Genomic DNA, 20242 nt, shown 5'->3' on the forward strand with positions numbered 1-20242 from the left:
TACAAATATCCCTGCACTGTAGACCCAATGGCAAATAAACCTCAACTAGAAAGATAAAGAGGTAGTACTAGCATCCAATGAAAACTATGTTCATAGTATAGAAACAAAATAAACGAATCTACCACTTCACTTCCCTTGTATATGCTTTCTGAGTAAGAATTCTGTGGTCAGTTTACCTTCACAATATGATCACAAATATTGATATATTCGAACATATATTATGCCTAGCCAACACTTGTAAAGGCACAGTATCACATTTCCTAGATATGAGTAGCCGAATGAACAATCATCGAACTACTCAAGATCTCTCATGACATTCAATAACACTCGCAAGTAAGCCATCACAGCATGTTATCGGATACTCCTACACGATTTCAATTGCACATATCATAGCAGCATAATGCTAGCCTACGCTGAGCTGAAAATGCGTTGAACAGGGCCACTGACTTATCGCTGAAATGAAATGTTGGCGGTGCATTTGGCAAGCGATCATGCTACACTCATCATCCACAATGTGGTTCCTAAGAACCTATGGCCTGTAGCCCTAGCCTGACTTCATTTGATAAATAGCAATATCTGTTCGAAGTACTCGGCCCGCTTGCAGATCACTGACACATATTCAGATATCTTTGAGCGACAGTTATTACACGTGAAACTCCACGGTAAACTTGCAACTCGTTTTCGTACACGACACATTTTAGTGCAAACAGAGCATTGTCTGTCGAAATTCAAAAATAAAACTTAAAAGCCTCATCTCGCGCAGCCTCAACAAATAACGAATCATGCTTTTGTTATCATTTGAACGAAAGTCATAACATTTCTTTCAGCGTTTAAGACCTCCATGCCATCAATTTTAGGCATGAAAGCTTTAGATACAAATGGGCAACAATTATTTCATATATCACAAAGACACTCGTGATTACTCGTTTTTCGGTATGGCATATTTCAAGCGTAATGAGTCGTGCGCATGTGGTGCGTGACATTATAAGAAGTGCCGCTGATTTCGTTACTGCATTAACAACCATATCTTATCTGAATGCACCCATTACAGCCTCATGTCCACAATAAATTTCAATAACGACGAAGAGTGAAATGCCTAGGTACCTCGAATTCGCGAAAGATTCTTTGATTTCGCTTCCACATCACACATGAAAATTGCACTGGAGATCGTATTTCAACTACCGTGTTATTCGAAACAACTCAGATGCCGGTATTCGCTGCCGGTTACCGCGCCTATTTTAGTTACCCGTGGAAGTTGGAACTGAAGGCGAGTTGGACCAAATCACCAGCGTTATCTTCCATTGATCGATACCTGAGCCAGCCAGTCGGAAAGATCTGAAATGATGCACCGAATATAACTATCTAGATCCGATTAACCAAAACATGTGGGTATTTAGGTCCTACCGTTTACAGCTACCTTTCTACCACAAAAATATCGGCGAATATTTCATTATGCACGAAATTATCATTTATGATGTCTTCAGGCCCATCGCAACGTAACTCAAAATATACTTAGTACATCTTCGCCAAGAGGACGAGCAAAATAAATGTGTGTGGCTGCTGGATTTCCATCCAAATCTTAATCCCATGAATCTGAGGTAATTGTCACAGCTCCCTGAATTGACCACGGTACCAAACATTTCTCAAATTCCCTCCGTGGAACTGGTTTATAATTCAATATTTTGCTATGTCGAAATCGTTAAATTCATGAAAAATAAGCCCTAAAGCCCAAAAGATAATTTCCCACAACAGTTTAATTTCGAAATTCACGTAACAATTAGCAGATGACGGTAAGTTAGGAGACAGAATTTGGTACCATCGGAATCGAAATGGAATGATGGAATGCAATAATACCATCGCAAAGTAAATTTCCAGCTGAGGTTCCTACCTCAAACATGACAACATTGGGCGCGTAGCACAGAGATTACAACCAGGGGCCGTATTCAAGTCGACTTCGTAAGTCGATTTTCTTTTCGTAAGCATAGTTTGCAGGGATGCGGAGCCGGAGCCGGAGCTGGAGCCGCCGGAGCCGGCACATTTTGCCCGGAGCCGGAGCTGTCTGAAATTTCTACGGCTCCGTATCCCTGATAATTTGGTATTCACGTCACCACTTCTAAAGTTTTATCGACGGCGTTCACATGACTAAAAAAAAAAAAAAAAAATCTTGCGATGTAGGTCATGTGTAAGAAAATTCTTACGAAAATGATCGACGTCAATACGGCCCCAGCAGTGCCAGGACAACGTGAACCATCCCTAACATGGCTTCTGAAGTCCCAGCTAGTGTCCTGCACCCTCCATGCTCTGCCCGGCCCGGCCCTACCCCGTCGGCGCCTCACCTGGCAGAGCGGTGACGGTGCAGCGGCGCCTCTCCGCGTCCGTTAGACACACCCGTCGACTCAGTAGCGCAGCTGCCAGTTGGTGGGCTGGTTGTAGCCGAGCAGCAGCGGACAGTGCAACAGCAGGGAGACGGCCGCCGGCTCTATGGACGACGACACGGTGGCCCACTCGCTCAGCCACCAGGCCAGCTGCTCGTGCGGCAGGTTCTGCGGGTTCAGGCCGCGCAGGAAACACGCCTGCAGGGCACGTAGGGACACCAGGTCAGCCAGGGGCAAGCGCCACAGGGGCCAGGTGCCCATCCCCTGTGACCCAAGCCGTCTGGACACTGCAGACAGGACGTCCAGCCAGCCGGGCGCACACGCGGAAAGCTGTGTTAGAAACGGAGGCGTTTGAGTCAGACAGGTGAACTGCTGCTGCACCGAAATAAATATATGCAGGTGGATGTGGTATCACAGTTATCCAACAGAATAATACGGGACTCCCAGATCCGACTCACATAGTAGAGCTCCTCCTGTGACATGGCAGTCACTCCCTCGGCCAGCATGGCCCGGTCCATGTGTCGCAGCAGTTCGCCGTGCTCCCGCAGTCGCCGGCGCCGCAGAACGGTGAGCACACCCAGACCGTGCAGCTTCAGCAGCCGGCGCTGAACAGGGCGAGACGGCGCACACTGTCAACTGACGGGAGACAGATCTAACAAATACAGAACGGTGAGCAGCCCAGACCGCGCTGAACAGGGGCGAGACGGCGCAGACTGTCAACTGACGGGAGACGGGTAACAGATCTAACAAAATAACGTTTCCATAGCAATGTAAGTTTAATATAAAATAGAATATTAGAATATTAGAATATTAGAAGAGCTGAGATCCTAATCGTATTATGCAAGAAAGCACGGCAGTACAGCAGTGATGCGGTCTGCTGAGCTATCTCTAGTAAGTGCTTCACCGAGGAGCATCATTGTTATTCATGTCAGCCGTTGCCGGAGGGACACTCTCCGCCATTCAAAGGGACAGTAGGTATCAGCCGCTGCTGGGAGGAACAGTAGCGAGGTGTCTGCCACTGCTATGACTGACTGTGGGGGCGATCTCAGTCACTGTTGGGAGTCAGTCAGAAGGGGCGGTTCGGTTTCGTCGACTCACCACCTGCACGGCACTGAGCCGCTCCAGGCTGAACGGGCCTCCCTCGAAGATAGGTCGTAGCGCAAGGATATCGGCCGAGCACGGCACCTGGCCCGAGCCGAGCAGTGTGAACACGTGCTTCAGGGAGAGCCGCGCCGACTCGGGAGTCACCAGGTGGCGTCTGCCGGCCGGGACAGTAAAGATCAGAGGGGTCGGTAGGGGTCGGTAAAAGGTCCTGTACTAGGTCTAGTAAACGTCAAGAACCTGTCAGCCACGGTAGCTAACTCGCCGATAACGTGCCAATAATGCCAGTGGCCATAATAGGCCAACTGAAGTCACCAGGGACTGGCCACCCATACAAACCTATTCAAAAAGGTGGCAAGCGGCACTACACTAACTGGCACAGTTAAACCAGCTGCAAACATTGCATTCCTTTCGCCAAACGTGACTAACGGCTATGTCATTTCTACAGTAGATACAATGAATCAGATAGTGCGTTGATAGTGAACTGGTATTCCTCTGTGTCACCGCCGCTCTGTGGCACCGAGCCCCCGTTACCTGGCCTGAAGGTGGCGAAAGGCAGACAGGTGGTGGGCCAGCCTCCGCTTGTGCTCGTACAGGGCAAAGTCGGACCGCTGCTGCAGGGACCAGAAGTGTCGACATAGCAGCTGACGCGGGAACAAGTACCTGAGGGCAGCGACAGACGCGCGCATTAGGCGTCAACACCGAATTGTTGTCGTAATACGTACCTGGTACAACATCTATTTCCCCCGGGGGCGCTCCGTCCGCTCCTTTCTTTATCCATCGCTCCATTCCTACCATCTGCACCCTCCGACATCGGCACGTTAATCGCTTTCTCTACCGACCCAACCCATTAATGTATTCCGACAACGGTACAAACGAGCCCGTTCCTCCAGGACTAAACAGTCCCGATTCGTCTTATACCGACCACCCATTCCTCCTTGTACAAACCCGTTCGTTCTTGCAGCCACCAATACCCGTCCCTCCCTCCGTCTCCACTCACGCTAACGGAAAGACGACGTTCTGCGCCAGCGGCAGGGCCGCCACGAGCAGGACAGGCGCCACGGCACGCATATCACGCGGCATCTGAAAGTAGAGCTCCAGCTCGCGCCGACTCAGGCTGCGCAGACCCAGGCCGTGAACCTGTGCGGCGTGGTGAGGGACTGTCACACACCTGAACAGAGGGAGGCTGTGCCACACACAAGCGCAGAGGGACTGTAGCGCACATAGGCCGAGCGATGCCGCAAATACCCAAAGACAAACAGCATCGGTCAACGCCTTGACAAAACTAGGGGAAAAAGGGAAATTAATAACAAAACAGAGGAGCACACATTCTTTGCCCAAAACCATTGAGTGTACACTGTTACACACATAAAAACTGCAAGTAAAAAGTAAGAAAGTGAATATGTGTAAATATTTGTTCAAAAAGTTCGGTAGCGAAAAGTTTTTACCTGAACAAATGTCTCAATTAAAGGGACCCTCCCACCTTCAAAAAAGTTAACGAATTGGCATGAAAGTGATGTCCCTTGGTTCAGAAAGAGCGAAAACGAATATCTACCAAATTTCACCGAAAAATATTCACTGGTTTTCAAGATATTAGGCTTTTACTTTTGTTTACTTTTTGGGATCTCCCTGTTACTAGCGACTTTATTTGGAAGCAATAATTTGGCAGCCTTAAAGTGCGGCAGACGTTGCGCGCAATGCAGCGTATACCACCACGTGTTAACGATGGTTTTAGTCTAAGATTTAAAAATCGTTAGATCTCCGCTGACGTCACAAATTCTAAGGGGGCATTCCAATGCATTAGCCCCTTAGAATCCGAAAACTGCAAGTTTGAAATTCCATATCTTCGAATTAAAGTATTTCTCGATGTTGTGAGTGCCCAAACCGGTATTTGCAGGCCATGGCCACCAATTTGGCTATCTCAACTCAAAACTAATGTTAAGGTGGGAGGGTCCCTTTAATAGCGCAGATGACCTATAACCATACATCACTGATCACAGCCTCTCCCTCCCCCACCCCAACAACAACAAGCACACACAAAACAAAACAAAACAAAAAACACGTGAGTACCTTCCGCGCCAGAAGCGCGAACGACTTGACATCGCGTGCGAAGTCCTTGACGCCGACCGAGAAGACGCGGTAGAGTCGAAAGGCGGTCGGGAACTCGTTTTCCAGCGCTCTCTGGAAGCGCTGGAGGTACTCTACATACCGTCCGAACACGTACTTTTGCAGTCGGGTGACGGGCCGGCGGCCCTCGGGCGCGGCGGTGTGGCCCAGCCCGGTCTGCAGGCACCTGTCGGTGGAGCACGGGCGGACACCGGTCACCCACACCACTGCATTGTGGGGCTGTGTACTTCATACTGCTGCTTTTGGCACTGGTTGGTTCAGGGAATGGGGTAAGAGGTGGCCTCAATAAAGGAGATTGTTAGCCTAATTGTCACAATAGTTCAGCATGAAAAAGGCTGCAAGCATAATCAAAGAGTTCTTGGGACATACCGTTTTCAAACATTGAATATGGGTTCGAAAATGACAATAGCCATAAGCCAAAAGCTCCTGAGCTGCCTATATCCAGCCTTTTCTTTTGCTGTTTATTACTTATGATAGTAAGGCTATTAAACCTAATTATTAACATAATGTGTACCAAGGCAGTGCTAAACAGTTCATTACATAGCCTTAGCCTTACTAAATAGCCTTACTAAATAGTAGAAAAGGGAAAGACGTCGACTCCTACAAAAACACCAATTACAAGCACATTCATCCATGCCCCCGAACATGCAATGTGAGAATGAATTAAATGGTGAGCATATTTAAAGTAGAAAAGAGCTAGTAGCATGTGCCACAAAAACAAACAGAAACTAATGATTACTATATTATTTACATTACTCTTCAAAATATTTGAAGAAGACCTTTCACCTTTTACCAGCATGTGATGATAGGAGGTTTCCATGGTGTGCTGAGGGATAGTGCAGGCCAGCAACCAATCTACTGAGAACCGTCCTAGAGGAGAGATGATACATCTGGAAAGACACCAATTGTTACTGATGGGCAGGCATGCCTGTGAACAAAACAAGCTTGGTGTATCAGCAAAGAACTTTGGAATCTTGTCACACTTCTGGATTGAGCTGCATCACTTTCCACTTTTAGCATCAACAATGCAGCTGAAGTTTGATATAGCATCACTTAACCTCAACAATTTCATTTACCATTACCTGCAATATCTCCCACAACATAGCCTTTGGCACAGTACTGCTATGCTATGCATATTTGATGTCACTTTCATAACAACATTGAATTGCATCTGTAATGTGTTTTCACTCAACCTAGGGAGCTTATTCATTCAATTCAGCAAATGGCGACTAGAGTGTGTGGTGGTACCTGGGGCATTCCACGATAGATCGTACCACTTTTTGTCAATTTGACACCCTCATCTCTCGGATTTTAACGATAATTGGTCTAAGGGGTAATCAGGGGCTCTGAATCCTCCTGTAACAATTTCAGGCTTATCAGATGAGTGTTTTTTGAGTTATAGTGTAAAACATGTTTTGGATCTTGCGTTGCAGCCCCAGGTTTGGCGGGCTGTAACTCTAAGACGGATAATCCAAATGCCAAATGCTATATGGCATTGAACTTGCATTGAAACAAAGAATAATATGCATTTTTAAAATTTTGAAATATATACTATTTTTGATATATAACGCCCCGAGTTTCCTTTCATTTGCATTTTTATGCATTTGGGACCAAATTTTTTTGAATTTTTATTTACTTACAAACATTTTTGGGTCATTTTTAAGTAGTATGCAAAAAATTAGGAAGGCATTCTTTCTATAAATGTACTTATTTTGCGTCACCCTAATGGTCTCGAATTGTGATTTCGGAAGAGAGCCTACAAATGGTGTGGTTAAGCTGCCTAGTGACATCACTGGTTAGGGGAGAGTGGGGTAAGATGCCCAGGGTGGGAAAGACGCCCCACCCCCTCTAGCGGTGAAACAAAGAATCGAACCTGGAAATTAATGTTCTTAGCGTAAAGCGGAAGCCTGCCTTGTTAACTGCACAAAAATTTGCGAAGCTCAGTTGGGCAACGGCTGGCTGGTGATTGCATGTTTTTTATTTCCTGCCTTCAAAAAATATTTTGGTGTCAAAACATCGTAAATATCAAAGGAGGTAGATAATTTTTGCGTCCCTTGCTATAGTCGTGATACATTAACATGCGTGTACTGTGTCCCAAACAGTTTGTTTCAGGGTGTAGTTTTATGGCTAACAAATTGTGCTGATTTAATGTTACTTCGGTACCTTCGGGTAAGATGCCCCCTGTCCTGATGGGGAAAGACGGCTGATCCTAAATCCCTAGGCTGTCCTTCAAGCAGCCCGTCAAATCATTTTTTACATACTTGTGATGAGAGACAAGAGCCGATCTGGGACTATTGAGAGTCCAGTACGGTCGGGTGCTCCCCATGCCGGTCTCTCGGCCCACACAGCGACTTTTAGGCCGGCACCTGACTCTGAGAGTCCTCACGACGGCCTATGTGGGCCCCATTATTGGCTCCAGGGCCCCTCACGACATCCTTTGAGGGCTCCCACGTTTGCTCCACGGGCCGCGCTGGCATCTAAGGTCCCCATGATGGGCTCGAGGGCCCTCAAGCATCATGAAGACATATAAAGGCCCCACAGTGGTCTCCGAACGCCACCACGGAGGCTTGTTTGGCCGCGCTGGACTATGGTGGCCCTAACGATGACCTTTGAAGCCCCTTACGACTACTTTTGAGGGCCCTTACGATGACGTTTGGTGTCTTCTGCAGGCTCGAAGGGACAACTGATTCGTTCAGGCGATTCACGTGCCCATTTATGTCACTTATAGTGCAGGGGGCATCTTCCCCAACGCCAGGGGGCGTCTTTCCCACCCTGTGGGGTAAGATGCCCTCTTTCACTTCTTCAGGAAAATGCTTAATAGCAAAAAAAGTTATCATATTTCAGGCACGTAAGTGTGATATTTTTGGAGAAAAATAATGTCGGCTTCCGTTGAAACTCCAAGTTTTTGCTTTCCGATCGTCATTTTCGAATAATATATGACAAAGCAAAACCCTGGGCATCTTTCCCCACTCTCCCCTACTGAAAGTTCAATTGAAGTCATTTTTGCCTCACTTTTGCATTGTTGACTTTGCGTGACGTCATTCGCACGTCACTAGGGTCATAAGAGTTTTTCTTCAATAACTCCCGATCAAATTGAGCTAGAGAGACGGGAAGGCTACCAATGGACTCGGGAAGACCTTGCGAATCGAATGATGTGCAATATGATCTCATTCACCCAGCCTCGTGGCCTGACCCGACTGTTAACCATCTCTGTGGCGGCGCTGTTTGTCCAGCGCCGCGCTGGTTGGCTTTGCCGCGGACTCGGGGCGGTCACCTGATGCCCGGGGGCTGGCTGCCGGCTGGGCCGCCCGGTCGGGGCGCGGAGCCAAATACACGGCAGTGTGCTGACCCGAGGTCAGCGACTTAAGCTGACTTCACCAGAACAAGCAGTATACCATTCGACGCGCCGGAGCTAGGCAAACACAAAGATGCTAAAATCGCGGCTCTGCGACCATTTGTTGCGAAGTTATCTATCAAAAACCGGACCCGTAATTTGGGTCACTTGAAATGACCTCAGGGGTCACCAATGAACCCGAGACCTTAAAATGTGGTATCATTCGATGCATCTTGTAACGGCGCACATGCTCGTTTTTTTCAGCAAGGTTCTAGCTCCATTAGAGGCGAAACGGCGAGCAGGGGTCGTACCGACCCCCCGGAAACCCATTTTGTATACATTTAAATGAGGAACTTATAGAAAGAACACCTTTCTAATTTTTTTGCATGTCGATTTTAAAGGACCTGAGGATTATTTTGAAGAATTAAAAATGGCAAAAATTTTGGTCCCAAGGGCCATTATAGACAATTTAAAAAAATACTACGACTTTTTTTCAATATGTAAAGCTTTTCTTTCCAATTTCAAAAATACTGTATTATTCTTTAACCCTCGCCCGCACATGCCATTTTCCCATCCTAGAACGCACATAGGTGGTTGCCACCCCCCCCCCCGCGCCATTTCGTTCCTGTTGGAGATAGAGCTTAGCAGTAAAGACCAAAAAGATTCTTTGGGAAGAGACGAATCCAATGATACCCAGTTTTACCTTCTCAGGTCAGTCATTGACCTTCCAGGTCAGGTCAAACTAAAAAATGTTGCTGTTTTGGGTCACCGTTGGATATCAAGTGCGCTGCTTATCAAATACCGATGACGATGCTGTTTTCTGGTGCCAAGCAAGCTAGAACCTCTTTGTCACACTATCCGACCAGAATTTTGCTGCTGAGGTCATTTCAGGTCAAGTTAGGTCAAGGTCAATTATATGTGTTTGTATGTCTGCGTGTGTCTGTGTGTATACTGATGTGTGCACCGATTGTTTTTGGGTCCATATCACATGAAATCATGATCTGAGAAGCTTTTACCAAAAATGCAGTCAAAAAAACTTCACAAAAAGTAAATTCAGCTTGCCTAAAACGCAATTATCCTGACCTTGACCCCTGTACATCGTCGAACAACATGTTCCATGATATAGGTGGGAGGTAAGACTGGCAAAAAAGGCCGAAATCGGGGTGTCAAAAGCTCACAAGGCCCATGGCAAACGTAAGATGTTGAGAATTGGCCATTTGGGTCATGACATGACCTGAAAAACAAGGTCATATCTCCGAAACCAAAAATCACAGAAACTTGAATTTTTCAGTGGACATCAAGAAAGGATAGACGAGCAGCTATACGAAAAATCAGCCTTCTAGCTCTAAAAATGTTGAGTGTAGAGCAGAAAGACTGCCTGGGGGGGGGGTGGCAACCACCCCCCCCCATGTGCGGGCGAGGGTTAATTCATCGTTAGTTCAAAGCTGTTAACCGTTTGTTGCTTGCTTAGCTCGTTTTTGAGTTATAGCTCATCAAACTCACCCTTACAATCTGAAGTTTAGAAAATATTATGCAATGTAACTCAAAAAGTTTTCATCTGAGAAGTCTGATATTTTGGCAGGTGTTTTTGGAGCCTATGATTACCCCTTGTACCAATTTTGATTCAAATCTGAGAGATGAGGGTGACGGGCCTGGTACGATCTATCGTGGAATGCCCCACCTAATCAGCGGTAATGGTAAATACTGCACAGGTGCTTTTATAGGTACTTGGTTGCGCCCTGAACAACTATCCAATATGAAATCAAGTCAAAATATATTATCTGGTAAGCATATTATTATTGCTTTGATGATCTGACTCTTTGTTAAAGGGACTATCCCACCTTTAACATGGGGTTTGAGATGAGATAGCCAAGTTTGTGGCGAGTTTCAGAAACCACTATCTATCTAGGTTGCAACCCCTGTGGCCTCTTGGTGTTGAAGAAATTTGTTCCCTTCATTTGAAAATGGGCCTTGTACAAGGCCCTATCTTCAACATGGAGCGACCGTTAGTGTGACGTCACCTCGTTTAGTCATTCTGATTTAAATGGGTTTGTTTGTTGAAAAATCGCTTAAAACTTAATCTGAACTTTGTTGTGGTGCCTACAGAGTAAAAAGAATCAGCTTTATGACAGTAATGTGGCCTGGGGAAGGAGGTAATTTTGGGCTGTGACGTCACATATTTGAAAGTTTGTGTTTGGAATATGGGAAGCCTAAGATGTTTAATGAAAAATAAATGCCAGAACCGTGTTCCTGGTCATCCAATCTATAAAGTCCGGCACAATTTAACTGGTTTTAACAACATTTTAGAAGGTGGGATAGGTAGTCCCTTTAACTAATACCAACATCTGTCCTGTTTTGACTCAGGAGTCAGGAAACTGGTAAGTACCTACCTACCTATATGTCAAATTTAACAAAAAACAGCGTAACCTAACATGACCTAGGTAGTAGGCAAGTAGTCTGTGCATCAAGTAGGGTCAAACTCCATAGTATATATCAATGTCTGCTTTGCTTCTTCAGCCATAACGGCTTTTTGCGGTTTGCACCCCATGGGTGTCGTTTTCTTTAGGCTTGGTAGGGCCAGAGCCCTATCTATGATTACAGAAATTCAACATTAACCCTATGGTGGTGGATGGTAAGAATGGCTTTACTACCCTGAAAGTAATTATTAGAGCCCTACCGATAAATTTCGGACTGGACAAATTCACGAAACTGAAACCAAAACACGTGCATCGCTCAACACAACTTATTCTAAGACAAGTGCCATTGTCCCTGCCCTGGCCCCTCAAAGCCACGACACTTCAAGTTTAAATAATACTGCTTAGATCCTAGTATCCTACCTCTTAAAATGGAAATGAACCGTAATGCTCTCCAAATTGCACTATTTCAACGCAAGGTTCTAATCAAGATACCTATAAGAAACTAATAGCATAGAACCGCAACTCAGTCTGACGCAACCCAGGAGTCTGTTCGCTTAGTATTGCGAACACAGGGTCATGAAGGTTTATTCAACTGGTTGCCAGGCAACAGAGGCCGTTTTTCAAAAGACCGCAGTCCGTTGCTAGGCAAGTTGCGACTGCTAAAAAGGAGTGTGTCGTCTGAAATGTTAGCGAACAGCCAGGAAACATTCGCGATTGTGCGTGTATTTTGAGACAATTGCGTGACAAATGAATACTAAGATATTTCCATATGCTTCCAAATCATATTTCCCTTCACTTTCCTCTACTGTTTGCACAAAGGCGCTTCTAGCAAAATGCTGACCAAATTCTCACATTTTTTTCGCCAAAGCATGGAAGGAGGTCATTGAATGAAACCCTGATAAACTTAGCCCGCACCCAAGTGGGCCTCTCACTGATCAGCACCCCATCGTGATCAGCACCCCATCATCCCCCCTTCCCCCAAAAAACATAGCAGCGACGGTTCCATGACAACTGAACCAGTGACAACTGAACCAGGACAACTGAACCAGTGACAACTGAACCAGGGACAACTGAACCAGTGACAACTGAACCAGTGGACAACTGAACCAGTGGACAACTGAACCAGTGAACAACTGAACCAGTAGACAACTGAACCAGTGACAACTGAACCAGTGACAGCTGAACCAGTGACAACTGAACCAGTGACAACTGAACCAGTGACAACTGAACCAGTATGACAACTGAACCAGTGACAACTGAACCAGTGACAACTGAACCAGTGGACAACTGAACCAGTGGACAACTGAACCAGTGGACAACTGAACCAGTGGACAACTGAACCAGTGGACAACTGAACCAGTGACAACTGAACCAGTGACAACTGAACCAGTGATAACTGAACCAGTGACAACTGAACCACTAACCAGTAGCCCAGCAAGCAATTTTACTCCGGGCCTAAGCAGGCTGAAGTGCGGTTTGCCAGAGATTTTTAGTCGGGCTAAAGTCAGCTAGCGCTTGGACTAAAGTCGGCAAGCGTTTGGGCTAAAGACTTAAGTTGGCGTATGACACAAAAACGCCGACTAAAGCCCATGCTCTGCGGTCTGCCGGAGGTATATGCCCTCTCGGCGAGCTCAGGACAGCCGTTGTTTAGCCCTAGTTGTGCGACGTTTGGCGTAAGCCCGATGTAAGCCCGAACAATGAATCCATTTATATACCGGAGATTCCTCTGGGCCCAGGCGGGCTGAACTCTGCCAAGCCCACGTAGCGTGCCCTGTCTGTCCCGAGAGCGAGTTAGGCCATCAAAGTGAATATTATTTATACGTTGCTAATTATTCGGGCGTCCCAGGTGAGTTACCACACCAGTTCGCGACCACCAGGCTCTGTCAGCCCTGTCAGCCGTCGTACGGCTCTCGGACGGACACTCTAATAGATCGGACACAGATCAATTGGCAGACCGGCAGATTGGCACAGACCGTCCGTCCAGCCACGCGCTACCTTATACCTATACAGCGCAGTACGACATTAGTTGTCCACTAGTTCAGTTGTCCACAGTGGTTCAGTTGTCCACTGGTTCAGTTGTCCACTGGTTCAGTCGTCCATTGGTTCAGTTGCCATACTGGATCAGTTGTCACTGGTTCAGTTGTCCACTGGCTCAGTTGTCACTGGTTCAGTTGTCACTGGCTCAGTTGTCACTGGTTCAGTTGTCACTGGTTCAGTTGTCCACTGGTTCAGTTGTCCACTGGTTCAGTTGTCACTGGTTCAGTTGTCCCTGGTTCAGTTGTCACTGGTTCAGTTGTCACTGGTTCAGTTGTCACTGGTTCAGTTGTCGCTGGTTCAGTTGTCACTGGTTCAGTTGTCGCTGGTTCAGTTGTCACTGGCTCAGTTGTCACTGGTTCAGTTGTCCCTGGTTCAGTTGTCCCTGGTTCAGTTTTACTGGTTCAGTTGTCCCTGGTTCAGTTGTCACTGGTTCAGTTGTCACTGGTTCAGTTGTCCCTGGTTCAGTTTTACTGGTTCAGTTGTCCCTGGTTCAGTTGTCACTGGTTCAGTTGTCTGCCTACCAGCAGAGACACTTCACGACGTTCTAATAGGTCCAGGGTTACTTTTACAGGAAAAGTCGAGAGGGGGAATAAAGTTCGGGGCAAGGGCGGATCCAGGGGCATCTGAAAGGGGGGGGCCAATGCCATTAGGTTTTTGTTAGGATGGCGCCTGCAGAACCTTACCTACCCCCAAATCCTACTCTCTCCCCGGATTCTGGCCACTTTATATTGTTAGGTTGCCACAAAATAAATTAGCTAAAAAATATACCTACGTAGGTACCTACCTTGGCGGTAAGGGGCGGGGGAGGTCCCAACTTGACTGCGCCCTTGCAAATGTCAATCAGTAGTATCAACCTATTACCCTGGCCAAAGATCAAGTAGCGCCTTTCTAAATAGAGAGAGGTAGCACGTGACTATTTTTGCTAGGCCAAGACTGATTGAAGGACCCTGGTTCGAAGGAAGACCCTTGGTTCGGAGAGGTCATGTACCCCGTCCCCCGCCGGTTTCTACGCCGACGCCTGTAGCGATATGTCAGTGATTGCGAAGAGACGGAAGAGACAAGACAAGACAAGAGACGGTCCTACCGACCATCCGATCGGTATCGGGTCAAATCTGGAGTTCCCGCTGCACTGAACGTAAAATGGTTGGATGGAACCTCAAATTGAAAATTATCTCAGCGCCAGCAACGTTGATTGATGACTAGAGTATATATGATCAACGATGATTATAGAATCTGAGTAGCGAATTGATTGAAAATGGGCTCAAAAATAAATTTGAAAGGTGGAAATTCCCCCTTCCCTCCCTAGCCGTTCAGCACAATTTGAAAGGGGGGGCGGAATTTTCGAAGGGGGGAAATTCCCCCTTTACCCCCTTTAAAAGTTACCCTGAATAGATCCGTATTTTACCGACTTTTGGGTCATTGACCTGACCTGGAAGGTCAACCAATGACCTAGGACCTTAAAATTGGGAATTATCGGCTTCCTCTCGTCACGGGTAACACGCTCGTTTTTTTCCGCGAAGCTCTGGCTCGACCAGGGGGGAAACGGCAAGGGGGATGTGGCGGCCGAGACAAGTAGATAAAATATGATAAAATTATATTGAGAGACGAAAATAAAGAACATGGCAGTTTGAAAGTAGGCCGCACACTGAACTAAAAACAATTTCTAACATCGACGTTGACTCGGTTTTCTGAGCTAAAAAGAAATATAGTTTTTCACGCGCGCAGCAACAATGACAAGAAAATAAACATGAATCAAATAAGGCGTGATAAAATAAGAACAAAGACCTCTAAGAAAAGGAAGTACGAACTCGCCACAATACTCCCCGCCCCAGAGCGGAGCTAGAAAGTAAGGTAAAGTAAATTGCTAGCAAAAATCGATCACAAATTGTCAGCCAGAATGGGCGCAGACCAGCTCTTATTAATGGCGGCACAGCGCCTGCCGCGTCGGACGGGAGCGGCGATAAACCGGCGCAGCCCGGAAACTCCGGCGACGGCGACTTGCGACTCGCTGACTTGTGTTCTGCGTTTCGCGGCGACGTATAGGTTCATGTCGTTGACGAACGCTTGGGTATGTAGATAGGTAGGCATGAAGATAAGAAGCACCGCGGTGGAGCAGGCGGCGTGGCTCAGCGCGGCCTGGATCCACCTTGGTTTGGCCACAAGTCAGCGGAGCCGCTCTTGGGAGAAGCGAGCTTGAGGTCGGTGCGCTGGTATCAGCCGGTGCGGAGGGAGGCGGCGCGGCATGGGTGCGGCGCGGCCCGAAACCACCGGCGATTCTTCAAGTGATCGTTTCTGGTCGATAATGGTTCTTGTTGCATGATAAATGTATATCGTATTTCGCTTTCGTTTCGATGATTGACACTTCCTCGTTCTTATTCTTGATGTCGCGTCGAAGGACAGACGTCGACATCGAATAGATAAATAAAATCTTGAAGATCAATAATTTACTGTTATAAGATAAAGAACATCACGTCGGGGTCACCAATGTGGCGGCCGAGACAAGTAGATAAAATATGATAAAATTATATTGAGAGACGAAAATAAAGAACATGGCAGTTTGAAAGTAGGCCGCACACTGAACTAAAAACAATTTCTAACATCGACGTTGACTCGGTTTTCTGAGCTAAAAAGAAATATAGTTTTTCACGCGCGCAGCAACAATGACAAGAAAATAAACATGAATCAAATAAGGCGTGATAAAATAAGAACAAAGACCTCTAAGAAAAGGAAGTACGAACTCGCCACAGGGGAACGGACTTTACCCTCCCCCTTATTCAAGCTACCATGCTATGGCGGGTTTAGCTTCCAGGAAATGGTAAAAAAGTCTTCAGTGTACCTACGTTCGCGGCTAGCAAAACACCAATACGATACGGGCGGTGGTTAAGATGACCTAAAAAGGTCAACTTAAAGGTTTGACCTTAGGCCCAGGACACAGAAAAGCCAAAGGTCATGTTGCATATCAGTCGATTCGAATCGTTGAGCTGAACGCATCCATGGTGTTTTCAGCACTCTAGCATGTTTTATCTAAAGTCATTGTCAAGACTTCTGTTCGAGTCCTTTCATGACTTGAGATGACCTCAGGGGCATAAAACTGGGTCAAATGTGCAATATTCCGATTCAGTGAGTCATGTACGTACACCTAACACCTGTTACCCGATGTTTGGTGGTATTTCCGTCCTAAAGAAAGAAGAGGCCGTTCGTCACCCATGCTAAGCATCTGTGATGGGTTGCTCGGCGGGTGGATGGCGGGCGGGCGTGTCTGACGTTTTATATGTTTTCTTATGTTGTAAGCTTACTCAATGTAATCATTTATGTGCAATCTTAATTGTACCTATGTTGTTTCTTCTCTGTTGGAAGGGCGCTTTAATTTAAGCTTTGATTTTACGCCTATCCACTATTTTTTTGTTTCTTCTTATGTTTTGGAGAGTATATTACCGTATTATTAAAGTCCCGGATACATACATAATATATATATATATATATATATATATATATATATATATATATATATATATATATATATATATATATATATATATATATATATATATATATATATATATGTTACGGGTCATATGCTAACTTGGGCAGTATGCAAACTACCCAACAGCCCGGGCAGTATGCATACCACCCGGGTAGTATGCATACTACCCGACTCATTGGGCAGTATGCATACCGCCCGGGCAGTTTACATACTGCCCGGGTAGTATGCATACTGCCCACCTTTCATCTCACGGGCAAGATGTTTACTCGGGCAATATGCTGACCGCGGCTCGTGAGACTAGTTAATGCAATACCTTGCATACATGTCTATGACAGACGCTTTAACCCATGCGCTGGGGCGGTGCTCGGCGCCAGCCGTGCCGGGCTGGGGGCGGGGGAGTTGAACAACCCTGCTCGGCTCCTGTGCCACTTAGCGGCACAGGAGTAAGCGGCATGTAAGATACGGTAAGCACTAAGCAGCATTCAAAATAGGGTAAAAAATAATGACGAAGCTACTGCAGTCATTTTTAGGTCAGGTCAAAGATCAGGTCAATAGAGCTAATAAAATTTTCAAATTTGGTTTTCTTAACAATTTGGCCCATAAATCGTAAGCTAGTAGATCTACAGCGCCGCAGAAAGTTGCATTAGATAACTCCTTAAATGCTTTCTGGAATAAGCATTCAAAGCTGACCTAAGTTTAACGGTCTAGCCTCGAAAGGGCAATAACGCTTAAAATTGCTGTTTCGACCATTTTTCCTAAAATATTTATTGATCCAAGATAGGTACGAAATCGTTTTTGTCAGCATCGTGTTTCTCTTGTCGAGACGCGTCGGATGCACTGTACCTAATTTGACTTTAAAGGCCACTTGGAAAATTTGACCTAAGGTTAGGGTCATGACCTGACATGAAATGTCTTGTTCTTTATTAGCCGATCATTATCGTCGCCCTGAACACATCTAAGGTTGTTTACATCGCTCAAACAGTTCTCCATCAAAAGTTATCGTAAAACAACTGCTGAAGACATTTGATGACCTGGGATGACCTCATGGTCATAAAGAGAGGTCACAAGTGCCATTTTCCGATTCGGCTTGTCATGTTTACCTGTAACCCAATGTTTGAGAGTGTTTAAAATTATTTTCATCCAAAAAGGCGTCTTTCAACTTTATCCTGTCAACTTCTAAGGGGGACTACGCAAAATTGGCCTGACCTGAGATCATCGATATTATATCAAAATTATATTATATGCGTTTTGTACATGCGTTTACTCTTATCAATCGCTAACAGTTTCAAAGCGATAGTTGAGTCGGTACAGCTATGGCGAGCATACTAGCTTTTTCCATGAGATAAGGTCACTTGAACTGACCTGATATCCCGACCATCAGAACTTGCAACGTCTTACGTGTAAATAGTTTCATGCAGCATTTGCTATTGAAGCTTGGTAAAGCCCTCTACAGGTTCAGGTGCCAAACCAAAGCCAGCGAGTGATGACACTCTCGTCACGCTTTATCTGGTGTCATTTTAGACTAAAGTGACTTGTTGGCCGCTGGCTAATTAACAATGAAATTCTGAGAAGAAAAATTTGAATTTTTATATTCCAACCCTTATTTCATCCTTTAATCGATAAATCACGTTTGACGGCGCAAAAGGACATCGCGGATGAACTACATTACGCAGAGAGTCATTAATATGTTAAAAATGGGCATGGAATACGCAACTTCAAGATCAGAAGCGGGCAGTATGCAAACTGCCCAAGTTTTGGGCGGTAGGTATGCATACTGACCAAGGGGTCGGGGAGTATGCATACTACCCGGGCGGTATGCATACTGCCCGGGCTGTCGGGTAGTATGCATACTGCCCGGGTAGTTTGCATACTGCCCAAGTTAGCATATGACCCGTAACATATACATATATATCATAATCCCGTATGTTCCGTTTTTTTTTTTACTTAAAGGGACCCTCCCACCTTCAAAAAAGTTAATGAATTGGCATGAAAGTGATGTCGCTCGGTTCAGAAAGAGTAAAAACGAATATCTACCAAATTTCATCGAAAAATATTCACCGGTTTTCAAGATATTAGACTTTTACTTTTGTTTACTTTTTGGGATCTCCGCTGTTCCTAGCGACTTTATTTGAAAGTGCGGCATTTGTTGCGCGCAAAGCAGCATATACCACCGCGTGCTACAAAACGTTTTAGTCAAACATTTAACGGACGTTCGAAAGCCTGATGACGTCATGAGATTCCCGTAATGGTTAAGAGATAGGGACCACGCTGGTCCCACCCTGCAAGTAAAGGGAAGAAATTTCTTGAACACCATAAAGCTGCGGGGGTTGCGACCAGGATAAATGGTGGTTTCTGAGCCTGGCCGCAAACTTGGCTATCTCAACTCAAAACTAATGTTAAGGTGGGAGGGTCCCTTTAAGTGAAAAACGCATAGGGACCAACTTAAAAATGGCTTTTGAGACTTTATTTGTACGTTTCCGAAGAAACTTCGAGATTGCAGTTTGATAGCCCTGTGAATCTTGAGTCCTCTCATGCGAATGGAATTGCTGCAAACTCAGAAACTATACAGGCTCTTGACAGAGACTATACGTAGGTCAAGGGTTTGCATCCAAATCGGCCAAACATGACGTCTCTTCAACGTCACTTCCGGCAGACCTATGATATCTAGGTCCAAAGCTTTTTATTTTGTCATAAGCTGTCAAATCGATCTAGCAAAGAGTACTGAAACTTTCGTGTCGATACGTCCAACCAACAGTTTGGAAAATATTGCAGAAAAACTCATTAGAACCCCTCGCCATGCGCGGGTCAGGTATATCGGGCAGCGCGGGCCACGACCCAAAATCAGCGGAGCTTGACATAAGCCGTTTTCACGACGGCCATCTGGTACACATTTAGTGCACATTTGGTGCAGATTAGGTGCAGATTTGGTCAAATTCGGTTCAGTGTATTTACTATTTCTTAGTAGCTATGGAACTATGTAGGCTTGCGCTAATTGCTTATATGCCTTCTTTGTCATATTATCAGAGAGCATCATCGATTAAAACACTGAAATGAATTCACAATACCAAGATATTTGCTGTAACAGAAATTAGGTGCAGATTTGGTCAAATTAGGTGCATTCGCCGGATAGCCCGTCGTGAAAACGGCTATTAGGTATCTCTTGCGCCCGCCCGTCCTGTCAGTGTGACTTCAGCCAATGATCCAAGAGATACAAACTGCTTGCCTACATATCATACGATTGATGTGCAGAAAGAAGGCACAGAAGGAAATGTATCCTCGCTTTGACCTGCCGTCTCTGGGTCTGTAATCGATATTCGACTGGGTCCTGTCAGATAGAACTGTGATCGGGACGGGGAGGTGTCGACAT

At 45.8% G+C, this 20242-nt stretch overlaps 1 protein-coding gene across 2 annotated transcripts in view; it reads right to left on the minus strand.

Annotated features, from left to right (window-relative positions):
* LOC122371131 (LETM1 domain-containing protein 1-like) overlaps positions 1-12034 on the minus strand; it is a 41990-nt gene extending 29956 nt beyond the window's left edge. The window contains exons 1-9 of one of the 2 annotated variants that reach the window (XM_043347244.1): positions 11775-12034; positions 6390-6493; positions 5547-5769; positions 4477-4616; positions 4011-4139; positions 3474-3633; positions 2834-2980; positions 2337-2573; positions 203-1335 (exon numbers count right to left, since the gene is read on the minus strand). In XM_043347244.1, the coding sequence (XP_043203179.1) occupies positions 2397-2573; positions 2834-2980; positions 3474-3633; positions 4011-4139; positions 4477-4616; positions 5547-5769; positions 6390-6493 (1080 nt within the window). In that variant the 5' untranslated portion in view covers positions 11775-12034 and the 3' untranslated portion in view covers positions 203-1335; positions 2337-2396. Of the gene's footprint in view, positions 1-202; positions 1336-2336; positions 2574-2833; positions 2981-3473; positions 3634-4010; positions 4140-4476; positions 4617-5546; positions 5770-6389; positions 6494-11774 lie in introns of those variants that run through there. The other variant, XM_043347245.1, reaches the window with a different exon arrangement.
* Positions 12035-20242: the final 8208 nt, after the last annotated feature.

The sequence above is a fragment of the Amphibalanus amphitrite genome, unplaced genomic scaffold, assembly GCF_019059575.1.
Source record: "Amphibalanus amphitrite isolate SeventyFive unplaced genomic scaffold, NRLGWU_Aamphi_draft 001207F_arrow, whole genome shotgun sequence".
NCBI lineage: Eukaryota > Metazoa > Arthropoda > Thecostraca > Balanomorpha > Balanidae > Amphibalanus > Amphibalanus amphitrite.